Genomic DNA, 20524 nt, shown 5'->3' with positions numbered 1-20524 from the left:
CCCGCCAACTTTACATGCTCATGAAGGCTCTGTGTTAAATTACTACATCATTTTCCACACGCCAAGAAAGGCCGAGAATGGCCTATCTCAGCTCAGTACATAAACACACCCTAATTGTACTGAAGTATTTTATTTCCCTGCTCCTATATTATTTTTAGTAGGTAAATAGGTATTTAGTTTTGTTTTGAAATAAACAAGAGATTACTTGCTTTTCAAAATAGGTAGAGGTTTTTGAAGGAATGTTCAGACATTATTAATTCAGAATAGATTCTCTTATCTTTCATAGAATAATAATCCAATGAGAGATTACTTGCTTTTCAAAATAGGTAGAGGTTTTTGAGGGAATGTTCAGACATTATTAATTCAGAATAGATTCTCTTATCTTTCATGGAATAATAATCCAATAATTTACATTTAGATAATTTAACATTACAAAACTTATTGAACAATAGATTGACCAATGGACAGTTTTAACTCTTCAATTACAGGTTTAATATGATCGTGCAGTGTGTACATGTGACCCGTGTTTACTTTATGACTAGCTATGTATCTAATGATGAACGGGAAATAGTTCACTTGCAGAATTTGATAGTTCTTGTAAATACATAGAATGGATTCATTTTTCCCGAGTCCCAGTTTGCTTGCTTGGTCAGAAGCTGTACTGAAGGTAGACAGAAATATTGGTTTCATTGAGGTTTCTTGATGAACGGGAAATAGTTCACTTGCAGAATTTGATAGTTCTTGTAAATACATAGAATGGATTCATTTTTCCCGAGTCCCAGTTTGCTCGCTTGGTCAGAAGCTGTACTGAAGGTAGACAGAAATATTGGTTTCATTGAGGTTTCAGGACATTTTTCATTTAAAATTTTGATTATTGGAACACCATCTCTGTCGGTGATTATGAGACAGTAGAGCTCATTGACTTTTTTCATTTGTTCTGATAAATATTTATTGATTTCTTCAATCATTGTGTGATTTGTATCCTGGATGATTGGTTTATCTACAGGTTGATACCTAAAAAAAGAGAGAAATCAAATCATTCTGAGAATTTTTTTGCCATGATTTCATTTCTATTGTTGAAAATATAAAAAAATAAAAAGCTTAAACTTGTTTTGTAAGCAAAAGTAAGGGTTTCAACTTATCATTGGTTATTGCTAAAGAGAATTTTTGTAAAATATGTATAACAATCCAGCTGTCAGTTAATTCGTAAAATGTTTTGTAAAAATCTAAAGCATGTAATCTCTTGTTTCATTTTATCATAGGTACCCCATGGGGGCTATTTCTTTCATCCTATGATCCATTTCTGAAACGACTTCTTCTGTTCAGTTATCAGTACCAAAAACTGATCTGTCCTTTTTTTAGGTTCTTTCTTTTGAAGATGTAAAGTTAAGAATGTGAATTCCTTACAGGAAAAATCCCCAGGTATCAGTACATTGGTCTGATTGCAATGTGATAGGATTACCTTCAATTCAAATCAAACTTTGGAAGAGGTTTCCCTCCGGAAACTTTGACTATCGGAACATGATAGCTTACCTTCTCTGGTAGATGGATTCTAGTCTTTCTGGTGTTTCAGGTACAGTGTTACTTCTTTTCTTACTTTGTTCCTTTGGTTTTCCACTTTCCAACAAGAAATTTTCCAGCAGATTTCACTGGTAACAAAAGTTCAAATCTTCAGATTTTTCAGATTGTCTTTCTGAGGAATCTGAGGTTTGCTGAAATGAGTTACCGTACAAATTTTAAAATTTTATCGCACGAAAGTACGGTAGTTCCCTCAAATCTGTACGGTAATGAAATTGTTTCGACTTGGCAACATTGACCACAGAGGCACCACAGAGGAAAAAATAAAGTTCAGCCGCGGGAAAAATTTGAATATTTTCAAATCCCCCATATTTTGGGTTTTGCTGAATTTTGTATTTTTTGACCAAATTTCTTTTCTATTTTTCCCTTTTTGTACAGCTTTAACTTTTTTGTCCAGTCTACAGAGTATCCACTTTGTTTTATGGTATCTGTTGTTTGGATTGATGCATCCAGATCGGTGCTCAAAGTCAGCAACTTGTCCTTCCAACTCAATACAGTGTTCCAGAACAAACCGGTTTCACATCTGCTCAAAGCAATGCTGCATTCAGCGCTACTTCTTCAAGCGCCTCTGCTTCCAGTGGTCAGAACATCTTCTCCCCCTACGCTACAACATCCCATTCCTCATCTTCCACTGCTCACAGCTCCTCCGTCCTAAACACCCCCAGCATTTCATCAAGTTCTTCAGCGTTCGCTACTTCCTCCAGTGCCTCTGCAGGTAATCTGGGCATCACACCATATACTTTGCCCAGTTCAGCAAGTGCTTCTGCAGGTGGTTCTGCATCTTCTGCAGCGGCTACAGCCAATGTTGCTGATAACTTTATTGTCCCGAGCGCCTCGTATGGGCCTCCCCAGTAGGTGCTTGGGACTGTTGACCCAGTTTCTATTATGTATTTTGGTATGAAACGGTGAAATAACCGGTTTGATTTCAGGGTCTCACGCCTGGAAGGAAACAGGCATTTTTAGAGGATTTTTCTGCGATTTCTCCAGTTTTTAAGCTGTTTTACTAGTTTGAACCAATTACAAGTTTGTAAGCTACATCCCTTTCAGGGGACCAGGTCTGGGCCAAAAGAAAGTGATGAGCTTCAATGAAATCATTTCCCCACAGTTCTTTTATTTCAGGGTCTCACTCCTGGAAGGAAAAGTGTTGAATATTGTAAAGGATTTTTCTGCGATTTGCCCATAGTTTTTAAGCTCTGTTTTACTAGTTTTATTTTAACCAATTACTAGTTTTCAAGCTACATCCCTTTCAGGGGGCCAGGTCAGGGCCAGAATGATGGGCTTCAATGATATCAGTTCCACACAGTTTAGTGTCCCTGTTAGTGATCAAACATTGGGTTCATAATCTGGGAAATCTGTGGTTCCAATTTGGCGACATAAAATCAAAAGTCGAGGGAGGAAATCATTCAGAATAAGACGATCAGGTTGAAAGTTGAAACAAATCAATTCCTTTAAATAAATTATTAAAATAATGTAGGTGCGAGATCAGCGTATCTGTATAAAATGTCAATAAATATTTTGTGTTTAACCCTTAGGAGGCTCCCTGGTCAATGCTCATATAAACGACCACTGACTCTGATGCTCCGTTCAGGAATGATGGTACACTGACATGAAATATCCATTGGAAAATGAACTAAAACTGTGTCATATACATTTCGATATTATCCAATGACTTGAGTGTAAATAAAAAATCCTACTGCTCATCCTCATCCCTGAGAAGAAGAAAAAGTCCTAATTTTTCCACTTGGTCTTAAATTCTACTATCTAAGGAATATGTGTATTTTGTGTAATACAAAAGAAATTATAATTGTGCTAAGAAAAACTGCTTGTCACAAATGCAATACACTAAATTTCATGACTTGACTTGAACCACCAACCTCCAGATTCAAATCCCAGAGGTGTAATGTCAAAGGAAAGACGTGGTGTAGTAGTCAAGATGCTCGACTCGTAATCAGGAGGGCATGGGTTCAATCCCAGCCAGGGTTGATTCTTCTAATATTCTACTGTATGTGCTATTTGCAGAATGGGGGTGTTTGAAACTAAACTAAACGTACTAAAAAGTAAAATTAAGACTGGAGCATTCCAAATGCATATGTTTGTATGTCATTCTTTTCCCCCATTTTCCAAAAGATTAAATGTCTCTGTATAACTTCCAAGATTCAGTGATCGAATTTTTACCCTTTATAAAATGATAAAGTGCTCACAAACATTAACTTCACCCAGCTTGAGTTTTACTGGGAAAAACAAGTAGCACAGTTGCCCAGATGGTCACCCATCAGTTTGTCCCATTATTAAACTTGATTACATAATCTTTTATTATCAAGCAAGCTTGCTCTGAGATGATCGAAAATATAAAGGCTAAAAGTGAAGTAATGTCCAGAACCTGTGAAGATAAATCCTAAAATAACATAAAAAAGCTCTTTTTTTTTTCTTCAATTTTCATCTAGGTATGTCTTTATTGTTGAATATGAATATTGATTTGTTCATGGTTTAAATATGGAAAATCTCAGGATTCTTTGGTGGAAAAAATATCTAGCACTATTTCATATTTAAATAAAAACAAGAAAAAAATATTTTCGTAGAGAAAAAGAAAAAAAAATCGAGAAAAAAATTTGCGAGAGGTTTTTTCAAGCTTCCCAGACCGTCGAGCAGCAAGGTCCCCACCCGAATCCCACCCCAAGTACCTAACTTTGGTAGTACACCATCGATAGGAGGAGCTTAAATCCAGAGGCAAGAGTGGGGAAAAGTCTCCTACGCATGCGTAGGAACTTTGAGCTTTGATTTGTTTGAAGGCTTAGAAGGGGAATGTTTCCCCTAGCATTCTGACTTGACTCCTCCTCTTCCTGAACTTTTCAGTATGCTGATAAAGTTATGTACTTTGGGAGGGCATTCGGGTGGGGACCTTGCTTCTCGACAGTCTGGGTAGCTTGAAAAAACCTCTCGCAATTTTCTTTCTGAATTTTTTTCTTGATTAGGTACTTCTTTTTAATTTCCATTACAATAAAATTAATTTCATATTATTTCTTAATTAATTTCATATTATTTCTTCTATTTTCTGTTCTTGTTTTCTTTATTTCTTTTTTAATCTTACGAGATATTTTCTTTTCGGGTTCGATTCCCGGAAGTATTTTCTGCATTGCTATGCATGGAGCTGTGGATAATCCTACTTTGAGCTTTGATTTGTTTGAAGGCTTAGAAGGGGAATGTTTCCCCTAGCATTCTGACTTGACTCCTCCTCTTCCTGAACTTTTCAGAGTTTTCAGTATGCTGATAAAGTTATGTACTTTGGGAGGGCAGTCGGGTGGGGACCCTGCTTCTCGACAGTCTGGGTAGCTTGAAAAAACCTCTCGCAATTTTTTTTTCTGAATTTTTTTCGTGATTAGATACTTCTTTTTAATTTCCATTACAATAAAATTAATTTCATATTATTTCTTAATTAATTTCATATTATTTCTTCTATTTTCTGTTCTTGTTTTGTTTTATTTCTTTTTTAATCTTATGAGAAATTTTCTTTTCGGGTTCGATTCGCGAAAGTATTTTCTGCATTGCTATGCATGGAGCTGTGGATACTTTAATCGTCACGTCAGGAAGGATATTTTAATTATGTTTGAATGAACAGTGCCCTGCACTATAGGGGGAGTCATGCTTTAAAGAGCAGCCTCTCGCAAAATCACCAAAACAGGATCACTTGACTTCTTCTGAGGTATCCATGTGATCAAATCGTATATGTTTGCCGAGCGCCTTCTCCGCTTTCTTCAAAAGCTTATTTCTACCGCGACATACTTTGGTCTTGGTGGAGAACTTGACTTTCCTATCATACTCGATCTTCTCCCAATACAGAACTTCTTCTTCACCTGGAACATAAATAAATAAATACATACATAAAAAAAAGAGGTTTGACAGAGGGAACTGTAATTGCTAAGGTCTTATCATCCCGAAATAGAATAGAAAAGGAAGACAGGATAGGAGAAAGCCAGCCGTTCCGAGAACGAACCTTACCTGTTTAGGATAAAATCCGCTCCGGGGAATCGAACCCGTGGTCTAGCGCTCACAAGGCAGACGCACTACCAACCAAGCTTACTAGATTGGCGGAAAACTTCTCCGCCTTCTTGAACTGCATGTCCACTACGAATGTTGGCGATCATCAGGGTAGGTAATCTTTACTTTGTCCACGGCATCAACAGTACGAAATTGTTCTGGGAGCATTTATCTAATTTCAGTCCATACGAATTACTCAGGTCTGATTTCACAAGAAAAAAACGTGCTTACTCCAAATTAAATTGATCCCAAGGGCACCCTTGACAAATGGAGTGTGCCTGAGGGTGAAATTGAATAGAGAAGGAAGACAGGATAGGAGAAAGCCAGCCGTTCCGAGAACGAACCTTATCTGTTTAGGATAAAATCCGCTCCGGGGAATCGAACCCGTGGTCTAGCGCTCACAAGGCAGACGCACTACCAACCAAGCTTACTAGACTAACTAGACTAATCTTTACTTTGTCCACGACATCGGCAATACCTACGAAATAGTTCTGGGAGCTTTTATCTAATTTCAGTCCATACGAATAACCCAGGTCTGATTTCACAAGAAAAAAACGTGCTTACTTCAAATTAAATTGATCCCAAGGGCACCCTTGACAAATGGAGTGTGCCTGAGGGTATGTGAGGTGTTCCAATCCACTCGACCCTTTTACTTACCTTTGAGGATATCACAATGAGGGAATAGCTTGGATTCGGACATAACTTTGGCTTCATCAGCATTAATACATCGGATGAATGCTTCTTGACAGCCTTCATGTGCATCGATGTATTTCACATTGGGTTTGTGTCGCAACTCATTCTGTGGAGAACAGATAATGTATTAGGACTAGAGATGTGTGAGGCCCACCTCTGTGGCCGAGTGGTTAAGAGGACTGACTATCGACCCGGAGGTGCTGGGTTCAAATCCCGGCCAGGGCGGAAATTTTCTAACCAGACTTTTCCATTCTGAATAGGCATAGATGTAAAAGACTGTGCCTTGAAGTAATGAGAAAGCGGTACCTAGGTACAATCTTAGAAATAAAATAAAAATAAAACTTCTATATATAAAAAAATGAAAGGCAAGTCCATACTGCGGTTAGAATCAAACTCTCTCTTACCTTGAATAGTTTGACATCTACTAAAGGCTCGTCCAGATGAACCCTCACTATAACTCCCGGTACAAACTCAATGCCAAACTTCAAGTCCTTCTCTCCCTCATCCGTCGATACAGCGTTTTTCTTCGCCTCCATCTTCTCCTTTTCCTGCAGGAGGTGTGGATGTGTCCATTGAGTTCGCTTGATAGATTGGAGGTGAGCTTTGAGCTTCTTCATTTTGGTCCGCTGAAGATTCAAATATTGATTGCGTAACTTTTTCCACTCGATTCTAAACAGAGGGGCAGGGAAAGAGAGGTTGGGTTGAAATTGAAATGTGTTCTGTTGTTGTGAATTACTTGTCTAAAAGAACTAAGAAGTGTAATGGCGGTGGACTTCGCATCTGGAGGTTCGTGGCTTGAGTTCAAATCAAGTAATAAAATTTATCGAGCTGTATTAATGAGGGAATGACATTGGGGATGGTTTCTGGATTGTCAAATTCCAAGTTTCTATTTTCAATCAAATATTGATTGCGTAACTTTTTCCACTCGATTCTAAACAGAGGGGCAGGGAAAGAGAGGTTGGGTTGAAATTGAAATGTGTTCTGGTGTTGTGAATTATTTGTCTAAAAGAACTTAAGAAGTGTAATGGGGGTGGACTTCGGATCTGGAGGTTCGTGGCTTGGGTTCAAATCAAGTAACAAAATTTATCGAGCTGTATTAATGAGGGAATGATATTAGGGATGGTTTCTGGATTGTCAAATTCCAAGTTTCTACTTTCAAACATACTTTTGTTTTGAGAATGGATTCCTTGCTCAAGTCTGATCAAGATTAAAGGTCTTTTTACCAGGATCACGAAAATGGTGGTGCAAATTTTGTCCAGAAAACCATAAAGCCAAAAAACCAAAAAAACTGGTTGTTTTCAGAATGGACTTCTTGCTCAAGTCGTAATAATTTTAGGTCATTTACGTTTAGAGGATTTCGCCCGTTTTGAAGATTTGTGTTTAGATCCTGTCGATTTTGAAGACCTACTTTCTGGGGATTTAGACCTTTTCGAAGAGTTGTGTTTCATTGATTTAGACCTTTTAGAAGACTTATGTTTAGAGGAAGTTTTCTTTTCAGGAGACCCTGTCCATTTTGAACACCTACTTTCGGGGGATTTAGGTCGTTTTGAAGACTCATTTTTAGATTTAGACCGTTTCGAAGACTTATGTTTAGGATACCTCGACCGCTTTATCTTAGATTTATGAGACTTGTGTGCTTTCAATTCCACAAACCCGGATGTTTCATTGATTTAGACCTTTTAGAAGACTTATGTTTAGAGGAAGTTTTCTTTTCAGGAGACCCTGTCCATTTTGAACACCTACTTTCAGGGGATTTAGGTCGTTTTGAAGACTTATTTTTAGATTTAGACCGTTTCGAAGACTTATGTTTAGGATACCTCGACCGCTTTATCTTAGATTTATGAGACTTGCGTGCTTTCAATTCCACAGACCCGAAAGAGGAATCAGACGAAGTGTCTGAAGTAGAAGAAGAATAGTCAAGACTCGATATTGAGCTTGAACCATCAGATACATCAACCGTTTCAGAAGATTTGTGCCTTTTTGAAGATAAAGTAGAAGAGCTACACCGTTTTGAAGACTTGCGTGCGGAACATTCCGACCTTTTTCTTGACCTATTTGTTGGTAATTCAGAGTGTTTTGAAGAGCGATTATTCGGCGATTCAAACTGTTTTGAAGATCTACTATTCGGAGACCTAGAGCTTTTTCTAGACAATTTAGAATCACGAGAATGTGAGGAAACAGTTTGTGAGGAACCACTTTTCCTATTAGCAATCGCGTTTGACAACAAAACGCTTTTTAGCGTGTTGCTCAGAAACGTTTTGTTCGTTGTGAGCGGTTTTATCCACCCGAGTGCACCCAGTGTTTCAACCCTCTGAGCCCCACGCTTTGCTTCCTGTATTAGTTCGAGCTCGGCCAGTCTACAACATAGCAAAACAGACAGGGTACCACCTCATACTTAAGTGGACTACACATTAGACGGACCGCGTCCGTCGGACCAAATTGGTCTGGTCCGCCGTGGTCCAGCGGAACAAAACAAAATTTGGAAGGACTACACATTACACGGACCCCGTCCGCCGGACCATCAGTCTGTTCTGATTCGTCTCTAGAGAAAGGTGTTTCATATTTGGTCCGACAGACGCGGTCCGTCTAATGTGTAGTCCACTTTGGAATTCTATTTTATTTTCGAGAGTTTTTGATACAGGGAACTGTAATTATAGGTCTTATCGTCCGGAAAATGAAGAGATAACGACAGGATGGGAGAATGCCAGCCGCTTTAGGATAAAGTTCGCCCTTGGCGGGAATTGAACCCGCGACCTAGCGTTTATAAGGCAGACGCGCTACCCTTCAAGCTAACTATAGGCTAGCAAAAAATAAATACCTAAATAAAAGTAAAACAAGGAATCGTCTACCTTAATCGATCTAGCCTTGGTAGGTCGAAATGATAAACATATACTTCTTCACTACTTGTAAAATATTCTGGGTTTTATTTCATTTTCATTTTATGGACTGGTTTCGCCGGTGAAGGCATCTTCAGCGTTACAGAATCTAGCCTTTTCAAGGAAAGCCCACACTTGTCCGGATTGTAGTCACAGGAGATTCAGACAGGACCTAGCACTATTTGATGACTAGGTCAGGTCCGATAAGAAGGCCTCCCTTGACGAGACGAGAAGACGAAGGTGTTTCCGCAGGATTAAAAGAACGTTGAAAAATTAAATTTGTTCATCAGTAAATGGGTTTCTTCAAATTAAATTGATCCCTAAGGCAAGGCAATGCCTAGACCCTTGACAAATGGAGTGTGCCTGAAGTCATGTGATTTGTTCCAATCCACTCGACCCCTATTTGCAATCGAAAAACGAGTACAAATTTTTGTTCATTCTGGGATTCGAACCCGGGACCTAATAGTTGATCTTTAACCAATTTTAAACTTATATTGTGGTTCCGGCCATTACCTAATATTTTATTTTTTCATTCCATTATTACATAAATTGATTTACCTTTTTTTTTATTCTTCACGCTCCCTACCTATAGAAGTTTTTTTATTTAAATTTAATTGTATAAAAGTTCATGTGTATAAAAACGAGTATAAAATAAAAATCAAAAACATGTTATTATTATTTAGAAATAATTATTTTGGCGTTCTTTTTCTTTTGTCAAATTTTTAGCCTAGTTGGGTTTTGATCACTGGAGTAGGTACCTCACGTGACGTGATAGTAGTGTGGTTATCATGAACGAACATTCCTACAATATTATGGGAAAACTTTGAACTACATCTTTCTGACTCCCCATGAGCTCACGTGATGTGACGTGATAGTAGTTAGTTTATAACTTTATACCTTTTTTTAAAGAGGTTTGACAGAGGGAACTGTAACTGCTATGGTCTTATCGTCCCGAAATCGAAGAGAGAAGGAAGACAAGATAGGAGAAAGCCAACCGTTCCGAGAACGAACATTATCCCATTAGGATAAAATCAGCCCCGGTTGGGAATCGAACCCGCGGCCTAGCGCTTACAATGCAGAAGCACTACCAACTAAGCTAACTAGGCTGGCTAATAATACCCTCAACGTTATTTAACTTCAGTAATACATTAAGAACTGGAGCGTTTAATGTGCTATTACTGTTGCACTAGCTGCAAAAGTACTGAAGAGTTACTATAATGGTGGATTTCACCAATATTTTTTCAGTCCTTAGAAGGTCTGTTAAGCTAAAGGCCCGTTAAGTTCCATTTGATTTGTATAAGCTGGACGGGACCGTTAAGATAACGGGCTGTTAGCTTCTAAAAAGAAAGCTGGTGAAATTCACCATAAGTATTTCTACTCTTCCTTTTGTTACTCATATCCTCATTTTCTTTGGTTTTACTACTTTAATACATTTTTCTCTTTCACTTTTCATCGTACGTATGCTGGCAGTATAAACAAGGGTCTACACTCTATTCCATTCGAGTCAAATTATTGTTAAACCTAGCAAAATATATTAAATCTCTCAACCCGATCGGGAATCGAACCCACCAACTTACCATTAGTCTTATCTGCCTTCGCCTCTTCATCAGCTCCTTCATTCTCCAGTCTCAGTCTCTTCTGTGGTGGTGATTTATCATCCTCTGTTCTAACTTCACCCGATTTCTCTGCTATTACTGATTCCTTTCTATTTCGTACTGTTTCTTTTATTCCTTTTGATCCATCCATTTGTAGTATTTTCTTTGTTTGTACCAACTCTACTTTTCCTTCGTCCGTTTGTACTGACTCTTCAGTTCCCTTTGATGCCTCAGACTGTACCAACTCTTTAATTCCTTTTGATTTCTCAGTTTGTAACTGTTTGATTCCTTTTGACTCATCTGTCTGTACCGATTCGTTAGGTTTGGTTCCATTTGATGGCGCTAGAGCTCGGGGCGGTAGGTTCTCCTGTTGTTTGGTGAGGTTGGACTGTTCGCCTTCGAAAGTTTGAATGCTGATCAGAGACTCTGGGGGCATGGTGCTCGGGAGACGACAGCCCATTTCTGTATATGCCTGAGGACAGAGGTACAAAAAACTTCATTATTTATGGGTATTTATTAGGTAGGTTGAAATATTGGGACTATTGGGTAGATATTAGGTTAGGATAAGGTTGAAATATAACCTTACCCAGCCCGAGAAGGGCTGGGAAAAATCCAAAAAGCAGCATGCGATTACTGATCCAGATATTAGCCACGCGTCACGTTGCGTTGCTTAAATCCAGTGGTCCTTTCGGAACTGGTTCACTCGAAGTGCTATCGCCGCGCCGCTCAAATCTTTTCATTTTTATTAACGAAAGCTATTTTAGGAAAGTTTGAGAAAATTAAGAAGGTAATAGGAGAAAAAGACAAAAACGAAGAGTAAAAAAAAAAAGACAAAAAAGAAACCTAATTGTGACTAATGACCAAGGAAGTTCAAATGCCATATTGCCAGGGCGCCATACTATTTTGCCATGTTTTGAACAAATAAATGCCACATTTTCCCAAAATAAGTGCCATATTCTCAACTTCTCTGCTAATGAGGGTGACAATTTTACCATCCTTAATCTTCAACAATCAACCTTCAAAAATGAAAGAATTTGAAGGACAAATCACTTAATCCTAATGATGATTCACAAGTAATGAAACGTGTAGGTTAGCAAAAAGATCTTATTAATGACCAAACTTATCAATCTTACATTATATTGTAAAATATTCTGGGTTTTATTTCATTTTCATTTTATGGACTAGTTTCGCCGGTGAAGGCATCTTCAGCGTTACAGAATCTAGCCTTTTCAAGGAAAGCCCACACTTTTCCGGATTGTAGATGAGTAGTAAACTATTGTAGACCTAAGCCACTTTACGCTACATTAGCGATCCGTTTGAAAAGAACACGTGTTAATATGTGCGAAAAAGGTATTCCATACCTCGGCTGGGATTGAACCCACGCCCTCCTGTTTACCAGGCGAGCGCCTTGACCACTACACCACCGAGGTAGGATGAGTAGTAGACTATTGTAGACCTAAGTCACTTTACGCTACAGTAGCGATCCGTTTGAAAAGAACACGTGTTAATATGTGCGAAAATAGTAATCTCATTTTAAAAGGCTCAGAGAGTTGATTGGAGGTTAGCCTTAAGTCCACAAGATAATCCCGTTTTCTAACTCCGTAAGAGTCGGCCTAACCAACAAAATATACGAAAAAAAAAATCAATTTTCTAGCGCAAGCTAAAAATTAGGGAATTTATTAAAAGAATATCATGAACCCCCTAGAAAAACGGGAAACTAATCTAGATCCTCTTGAAGAGAAAATCAAAAGAAGGAAGAAGACGATACAAGTGTTATCTTGTGAACTTTGCAAAAAAATAGAAATGGGAACAAAGACTACAGCCTCAACCAACCTACATGACAAAAATTGTAAAAAATAAATCCTCGAAAATCTAAAATGGTCAACGATTTATTGAAGGGTAAAAAATCAAATCAAATAGCTTAGGAATAGAAAATCTCAGCCTCCCGTCTCAATTTTCGCAATAAGTGTTATCTTGTGAACTTTGCAAAAAAATAGAAATGGGAACAAAGACTACAGCCTCAACCAACCTACATGACAAAAATTGTAAAAATAAATCCTCGAAAATCTAAAATGGTCAACGATTTATTGAAGGGTAAAAAATCAAATCAAATAGCTAGGAATAGAAAATCTCAGCCTCCCGTCTCAATTTTCGCAACCCCGGCCCTGGTATCGTCAATACACGTTAGAGGGAATTGTTCTCCAAAACCAAATTACTCTCCGACTACCCTCGAGGGGAAAAAACCCGAGAATCATCTTCCCGTTGTCGTATCCGACGTCAAGACAAGGAATCACCGTTGTCTATTTAACAATGGTCGCGGGCACACAACAGCATCTTTCCCGAGTTCAGTAGTCAATAGGCTGCAGTACAGCTTTCAGAATCGGTAGTCAGTAGATTAGAGTACATCTCGGCTTTTTGCGTTGAATGGTTGGACAGTAATTAAAGCACATCAGCTTTTAGTGTTGAGTCATTAGACAATACACTGCAGTACATCTTTCAAATTAGTCAATACGGCTGAGCTTTTACATTGACATTGTGTTACTATTCTCGTGTTGAAATTGAATTAAAGTATTTTCATTGTATTTTAAGTGTAACTTTTTCAAATTTTTGCTCGTATCCCTTTTAACAGATCTCAGTCTCTTCTGTGGTGGTGATTTATCATCCTTTGTTCTAACTTCATCCGATTTCTCTGCTATTACTGATTCCTTTCTATTTCCTACTGTTTCTTTTATTCCTTTTGATCCATCCATTTGTGGCATTTTCTTTGTTTGTACCGACTCTACTTTTCCTTCATCGGTTTGTACTGACTCTTCAGTTCCCTTTGATGCCTCAGACTGTACCAACTCTTCAATTCCTTTTGATGCCTCAGACTGTACCAACTCTTCAATTCCTTTTGATTTCTCAGTTTGTGCCGACTCTTTAATTCCTTTTGACTCATCTGTCTGTACCGAATCTTTAGGTTTAGTTCCATTCTTTTAACAGAAAGTGTCGTTGATAGCAAAGCATTGAGACATCAAAGCCAAGTTCATCTCATCTCTCATCTGTAATTCTTTTATATCAACATGAAATCTAATCAAGTAAGTTATTTGACACTTAGTTCAAGCATTTTAAAGGGTAGACTTTTACAAATGTCACATTAGAACCCTCATCAAATATTTTCAATAATGGGTTTGAATAAATTGAGCCGGAAACAGAGACAGCTGGGCGATCTTTTACAGATTAATTACCAAAGAGAGTCTGGTAATCTAATATATAAAAATGAATGTGTGTGTGTGTGTGTGTGTGTGTGTGTTCGAACTTTATGCCTGGCCAAACCGCTCATCCGATTGCTATGAAACTTTGTCAACTTATTGCTTGCACTGCCGTGAAGGTTATAGGCTGTTTTTCGGTTCGTTTTTGTTGCTACACCGAGCAAGACTATTAAATGAATGAGTGACATGAGGTTTATAGAGTAAAAATTAAAGTTCCATAAGAAATACACAGGAAATAGAGACTGCGGGAGAGAAATGTTCCGCTCTCGACCAACATTTTGAGTTTCGTTTATGTTTCTAGTTAGATAACTATGCAGCTAATAGGGAGCGCGCAGCGCGACCGTATTTTTTATTATTTTCTACAAGTTCGGCCATGCCTCGGGATGAACTAGCGGAATTCCGGAGCGAAGCGACGGAATTCAGCTTTCAGCTAGTGTTTAATATAACACAGTCATCAAATTTCAGATAAGTCAATAACAACAAACCTCTTCTATTATTCCAGATCACCCTACTGGTCCTGTCCACCTTCCTGTTCACCTCGCAGGGGACGTTCCTCAAGAAGCTCGTCACCTCCTACGGCCCCCCTAGCGCTCAACTTTTCCACCCCGAGCCTCAACCCCTCTCCTCCCCATCTGAACCTCTCGAACCCGCCCCTGTCTTTGAAAATACAGGAGAACCCGTGCATCCAGCCCTGCTACCACCTCCTCCTATGTACTCCTTTCTATAAATAAAGAATATTTGAAAACTCATTACTTCCTTTACTCCCCCTCTGGTTTCTTGAGATGAAAAAACAGAATCAAAGGTTCAATGTCCCATGAATCTATGAGTTCCTTTTAAGTTTTGCCATTCTTGCCTGAGCTTAGCTTAACTACAAACTACAAGTATGCAGAAAGTTTTGGACTCGAAAAATCAACCTCCAGAATCAAGTTGAAACGTGCTAACCATTACATCACTGAGATTGGTGTCTGAAGGCAAAATTGGTTACACCTTCAAATACGGGCCAGATTAAAAAATGAAGACCCGTCACACAACTTTTTTCACGGTCTCCAAACTTGTTAAGTTGTCTTCACTAACTCTCAGCCCGTCTGACAGACGGCGGTTTCGACCTTTTTCCGCCACACGTGTTACTAAGTCTCTCAGACGGTCTGACAGACCTAGATATATCAGACGGTCTGAGCGTTAGTGGCTGGCATTAGGGAAAGAACTAGTAGCTACTTATAAATAATAGAGAAAGCGTTACGTTGTCCTATTGGTTATCAAGATCAATATCTAGAATCTAGGCAATTACAGTTCTCAAATAGATGAAAATGCTCGCGGCTAAAAACTAGGCTAATATTGAAATGAGTTGTTACAAACATAATAGCATAATTACTTCCCCTAAACAAAGTTTGGTAATCACAGTAGTGCGTACTTAAGTGATCTTTGGAACACTCCCTGAAAGGTTCGTCTGGGACCCCAAAAGCATTATTATACTTAAAGTCCCTAATGGACCCTAAATAATTAAAGTGTCTTTTCTCCCCTGCGTAGAGTGTCTCAGGATTGAGTTCAATCCAAGGTTGACCTGGCTATTAAGCATAGGGAAATCCTTGTTTCATGTCAATCCCAAGTTGGTAAACCCCATAAGTGCCTTCAAAAAATAGTCAAGGAACACAAGTCTGACGAGGTACTTTAGGAGGAAAATAAGAGAAAGTTTTGTGCTAATCACACACACGCACATTTCGCATTCAAGTTCACAGGAGAGGAACACTCCCTGAAAGGTTCGTCCGGAACCCCAAAAGCATTATTATACTTAAAGTTCCTAATGGACCCAAAATTATAAAGTGTCTTTTCTACCCTACGTAGAATGTTTCAGGATTGAGTTCAATCCAAGGTTGACCTGGCTATTAAGCATAGGGAAATCCTTGTTTCATGTCAATCCCAACTTAGTAAACCCCATAAGTGCCTTCAAAAAATAGTAAAGGAAACAAGTCTGACGAGGTACTTTAGGAGGAAAATAAGAGAAAGTTTTGTGCTAATCACACACACGCACATTTCACATTCAAGTTCACAGGAGATTCAGACAGAACCTAGCACTATTTGATGACTAGGTCAGGTCCGATAAGAAGGCCTCCCTTGACGAGACGAGAAGACGAGAGTGTTTCCCCAGGATTAAAAGAATTTCTATAAATAAAGAATATTTGAAAACTCATTACTTCCTTTACTCCCCCTCTGGTTTCTTGAGATGAAAAAACAGAATCAAAGGTTCATTGTCCCATGAATCTATGAGTTTCTTGTATTGGCATTTTTCCTTAGCTTAACCTAACTACAAGTATGCAGAAAGTTTTGGACTTGGACTCGAACCATCAACCTCCAGAATCGAGGTCAAACGCGCTAGCCATCACCGAGGTTGGTGTCTGATGGCAAAATAGTTCAGACTTTCAAATACGGGCCAAATCTTATATTATAAAATCAAGATCCATTCACATTGCACACACTGATCGCTCTATCTCCTGAACCACAACACCTAGAAAGCTGAAATTTCGTAGGAATGTTCCTTTTATGGTCTAGGTGTGCAATAATTTAAAAATAAGAACTTTGTTTGACGTTTGACTCCAAATGTGTAATGTTGTCTTCACTAACGCTCAGCGGGCGTCTAACAGACGCGGTCTCGAGATTCTCAGATTTTCTCACCACACACTTCACAAGGTCTCTCATATGGTCTGACAGACCAAAGTCTGAAAATTTTTCCGCCACACGGGTTCTGACGGTCTGACATACCGCAGGCTGTCAGACCTAGGTATACCAGACAGTCTGGGCATGAGTGGCCGACAATAGGGAAAGAACTAGTAGCTCGTACAAAAGACAGAAAAAGAGAAAGCGTTATGCTATCCTATTGGTTATCAAGTTCAATATCTAGGTAATTACAGTTCTCAAATAGATGAAAATGCTCGCGGCTAAAAACTAGGCTAATATTGAAATGAGTTGTTACAAACATAATAGCATAATTACTTCCCCTAAACAAAGTTTGGTAAACACAGTAGGTAGTGCGTACTTAAGTGATCTGTGGAACACTCCCTGAAAGGTTCGTCCGAGACCCCAAAAGCTTTATTATACTTAAAGTCCCTAATGGACCCTAAATAATACAGTGTCTTTTCTACCCTGCGTAGAAGTATCTCAATAAGAATAATAGGTATGTTGAGGAAGAACTACCAGTCAATTTTGGGAAATTCTGTCAAATGACAATTTATTAGAAAATAGTTGACAAGGTTATAAATAGATCTATTTTCCTAGGCTCGTTAATAATAATCCTAAGTGTAGGTATGGAGTATAGGAGGATTTGGTCCATTTTATGATTCATCAACGTCTTGAGAGAACAAAACTTCCCAAATCTTGCCAGAGGATATGAAACAAGGGAGAGAAAAATAAATTCAGAAAGTCTGGTCCAGAGATTTGGTGAAGCCAAGTGCCAGATAAATGTAGTACTATACTATTTAAGTGCGAAGTTATTCGTGAAATAGGCCCCGGGTATTGATGAGACTTGGTACAGGTATATTAGAAGTGTCAATGTTATGGCCAGTGTATTAGTCACAGCCAGATATATTTACTAGCATCAGTGACGTAGTTAGGATGAGGTAATCAGAATAGAATAGAAAATACTCCGTTTAAGGTCTGCACGCACACTTGTCCGTCTCCTTTCAGTCAACTTAGGTCTAGCTTGCTCCATCCATATTACTTTACATTGGATCAAACGCACGACTGCTCACTTGCTCACTTATACGAATAAAGTCCGCCTCTGTGCTGGATAAGTAGTGCGTTTGATCCAATGTAAAGTAATATGGAACAAGCTAGACGTAAGGTTACGGAACGTATCCGTGACGGATAAGTGTGCGTGAACCTTTTGGAAGTAAAGTTATATGGAACAAGCTATAGACGTAAGGTGATGGAACGAATATTTGCCATCTATGTGCTGGGTAAACATTTCGTTCATAATCGAAGTTCCTCTCAAAATGTACCTCCCCACGACACTACTATGTCATGTGGTCCCCCTACACTACAACATCCCATTCCTCATCTTCCACTGCTCACAGCTCCTCTGTCCTAAACACCCCCAGCATTTCATCAAGTTCTTCAGCGTTCGCTACTTCCTCCAGTGCCTCTGCGGGTAATCTGGGCATCACACCATATACTTTGCCCAGTTCAGCAAGTGCTTCTGCAGGTGGTTCAGCATCTTCTGCAGCGGCTACAGCCAATGTTGCTGATAACTTTATTGTCCCGAGTACCTCGTATGGGCCTCCCCAGTAGGTGCTTGGGACTGTTGACCCAGTTTCTATTTTGTATTTTGGTATGAAACGGTGAAATGTCCATTGGAAAATGAACTAAAACTGTGTCATATACATTTCGATATTATCCAATGACTTGAGTGTAAATAAAAAATCCTACTCATCCTCATCCCTGAGAAGAAGAAAAAGTCCTAATTTTTCCACTTGGCCTTAAAATATACTAACTAAGGAATATGTATATTTTGGGTAATACAAAGGAAATTTTAATTGTGCTGAGAAAAACTGATTGTCACAAATGCACTACACTAAATTTCATGACTTGACTTGAACCACCAACCTCCAGATTCAAATCCCAGTGGTGTAATGCCAAAGGAAAGACGTGATGTAGTGGTCAAGATGCTCGACTGGTAATCAGGAGGGCATGGGTTCAATCCCAGCTGAAGTATGGAATTTTATCCTCAACATTGGTTGAGAATTAAGTAAGATTTTCTTACCTCAAGAGCTTTGGCAGCTTCCTCTTTCGTGGAAAACTCAACGAAGGCAAATCCCTTCAGTTTCCCGGTGGACTTGAACTTGGGCAGCGAGACATAGGTAACTTTTCCGTACTTGGAGAACACACTTTCAATGTAATCATGTTCAGCCTCGGGCGGCAATTTTTCCTGGGGAAAAAATGATAAATAGTAGTTATAAACTCTACCCAGAAAAGAACATGCATGATGCCCACAAAGGCGAAACATGATTCTATCAAAATTAAAAAATCAAACATGATTCCACTTCCAGAAGAAATGACCCTGAGAAGTTCTCTGCCAGTTAACCTTTAGAGATCTATTATTTCGTGGTCAAATTCTCAAATAAATGAGGATTAAATTCCATGCCTCGGGCGGCAATTTTTCCTGGGGAAAAAATGATAAATAGTAGTTATAAACTCTACCCAGAAAAGAACATGCATGATGCCCACAAAGGCTAAACTTGATTCTATCAAAATTTAAAAATCAAACATGATTCCACTTCCAGAAGAAATGACCCTGAGAAGTTCTCTGCCACTTAACCTTTAGAGTACTATTATTTCATGGTCAAATTCTCAAATAAATGAGGATTAAATTCCATGCCTTAGCTTGGATTGATCTCATGCACTTTTGTTTACCAGGCCTTGAATGCTCGACCATCTATTAGACTACAGATTATTTATTTTAGTCCCTAATATTTTGTTTGATACTAAAATAATTATTTTCGTAATAGACAGTAATAATCTCATCTTATCTGAAATACAAGGTGTACTTACAACATAAATGGTACATTCATCCACATCAGGTTTGTCTTGTACGACCACTGTCCTCCTCACTTTAGTTCCATCCTCGGTTACTTCCAGAAGTTTGGATTTCCTAAGAGCTTTCACAACATCATCGGGATCATGAGTCAATCGGGCCAACTTGTTACATTTGAGAAAAACAGATACTTCAATTTCTGAAAGAAATATTAAATTTGGTACACAAGACAAAATTTATTTTAATTTAATTACTGAGAAGCATGTGATACCTATCCTATATGGTGACATTGGTGACCCATCCAGATACCAACCATGTACAATGTTGTCTAACTTCAGTGAGCTGACGGGAACCAGACCATGCAAGGTATCATAGGTACTTATTTGAAGTACAATGAGATTTTACGAATTGCCTTATTATTTGACTATGTTAAACATAAATAAAATAAACTAAGTGAGATTTTTACCTGGACTCTCCTGTAGGAGTTGACTAAAAAATCGGTCTTTTCTCAAGTTGGAATCGCTCAAATAGAACTCCATAAGATTCATTATTTGCTGATAGAGCTGTTTCTTCCTATGCCGACCTCCTCCATCTTTCCTCTGTAGATCTGACAAGTCTTTGTCTACGTTATCTGAAGCTTCAGTCTCCATGCTGATAGGAACTGAAAAACAAGGAAATTCGATCAGGAAATTCCAGCTCTTGGGATCATTAAAAAAAATGTAACTAGGATGGTACCTACAGATCATATTAAAATTAAGTTTTGACAATCATTTTTATTCTCTTGACTTTACCACACATAAATAACCACATGAATTCTTTCTTACCTGGGGCAAAGACCTGAGATGTTAGTCCCCTCTTAAAATAAATATTCACAGTTCTTACCCAGAAAGTGTCTTATAATGTTTCCTTTAACCTGAGAAATTTAAAATAAAATTGGAAACTACAAATTTGAAAATTTTAAATACCGTAGTT

The 20524-nt window shown here is 38.5% G+C and overlaps 3 protein-coding genes across 4 annotated transcripts in view; 1 reads left to right on the top strand and 2 right to left on the bottom strand.

Annotated features, from left to right (window-relative positions):
• LOC103511738 (proteasome maturation protein) overlaps nucleotides 1–4436 on the top strand; it is a 23567-nt gene extending 19131 nt beyond the window's left edge. For both annotated transcript variants that reach the window (XM_008476476.3, XM_008476475.3), the window contains exon 5: nucleotides 3558–4436. The gene's annotated coding sequence lies outside the window, so the exon portion shown is untranslated. The remainder of the gene's footprint in view (nucleotides 1–3557) is intronic.
• Nucleotides 325–1713, bottom strand: LOC103511742 (ragulator complex protein LAMTOR3). The gene is made up of 3 exons (XM_026825418.1): nucleotides 1534–1713; nucleotides 830–1014; nucleotides 325–686 (listed from the first exon to the last, which is right to left on the bottom strand). The coding sequence occupies exons 2-3, from the start codon at nucleotides 966–968 to the stop codon at nucleotides 439–441; spliced, it is 387 nt and encodes a 128-aa protein (XP_026681219.1). The 5' UTR covers nucleotides 969–1014; nucleotides 1534–1713; the 3' UTR covers nucleotides 325–438.
• Nucleotides 4312–20524, bottom strand: LOC103511747 (la-related protein 7-like). Its single transcript, XM_008476485.3, has 9 exons — nucleotides 20019–20524; nucleotides 19570–19751; nucleotides 18782–18946; nucleotides 10760–11249; nucleotides 8329–8450; nucleotides 6711–7046; nucleotides 6271–6412; nucleotides 5146–5429; nucleotides 4312–4741 (listed from the first exon to the last, which is right to left on the bottom strand). Exons 1-8 carry the CDS (start codon nucleotides 20296–20298, stop codon nucleotides 5260–5262), a joined length of 1887 nt encoding a protein of 628 aa, XP_008474707.2. The 5' UTR covers nucleotides 20299–20524; the 3' UTR covers nucleotides 4312–4741; nucleotides 5146–5259.

Source organism: Diaphorina citri, unplaced genomic scaffold (genome assembly GCF_000475195.1).
Source record: "Diaphorina citri unplaced genomic scaffold, Diaci psyllid genome assembly version 1.1 scaffold747, whole genome shotgun sequence".
NCBI classification, from domain to species: domain Eukaryota; kingdom Metazoa; phylum Arthropoda; class Insecta; order Hemiptera; family Psyllidae; genus Diaphorina; species Diaphorina citri.
This window is presented reverse-complemented; position numbering and strand designations above follow the sequence as displayed.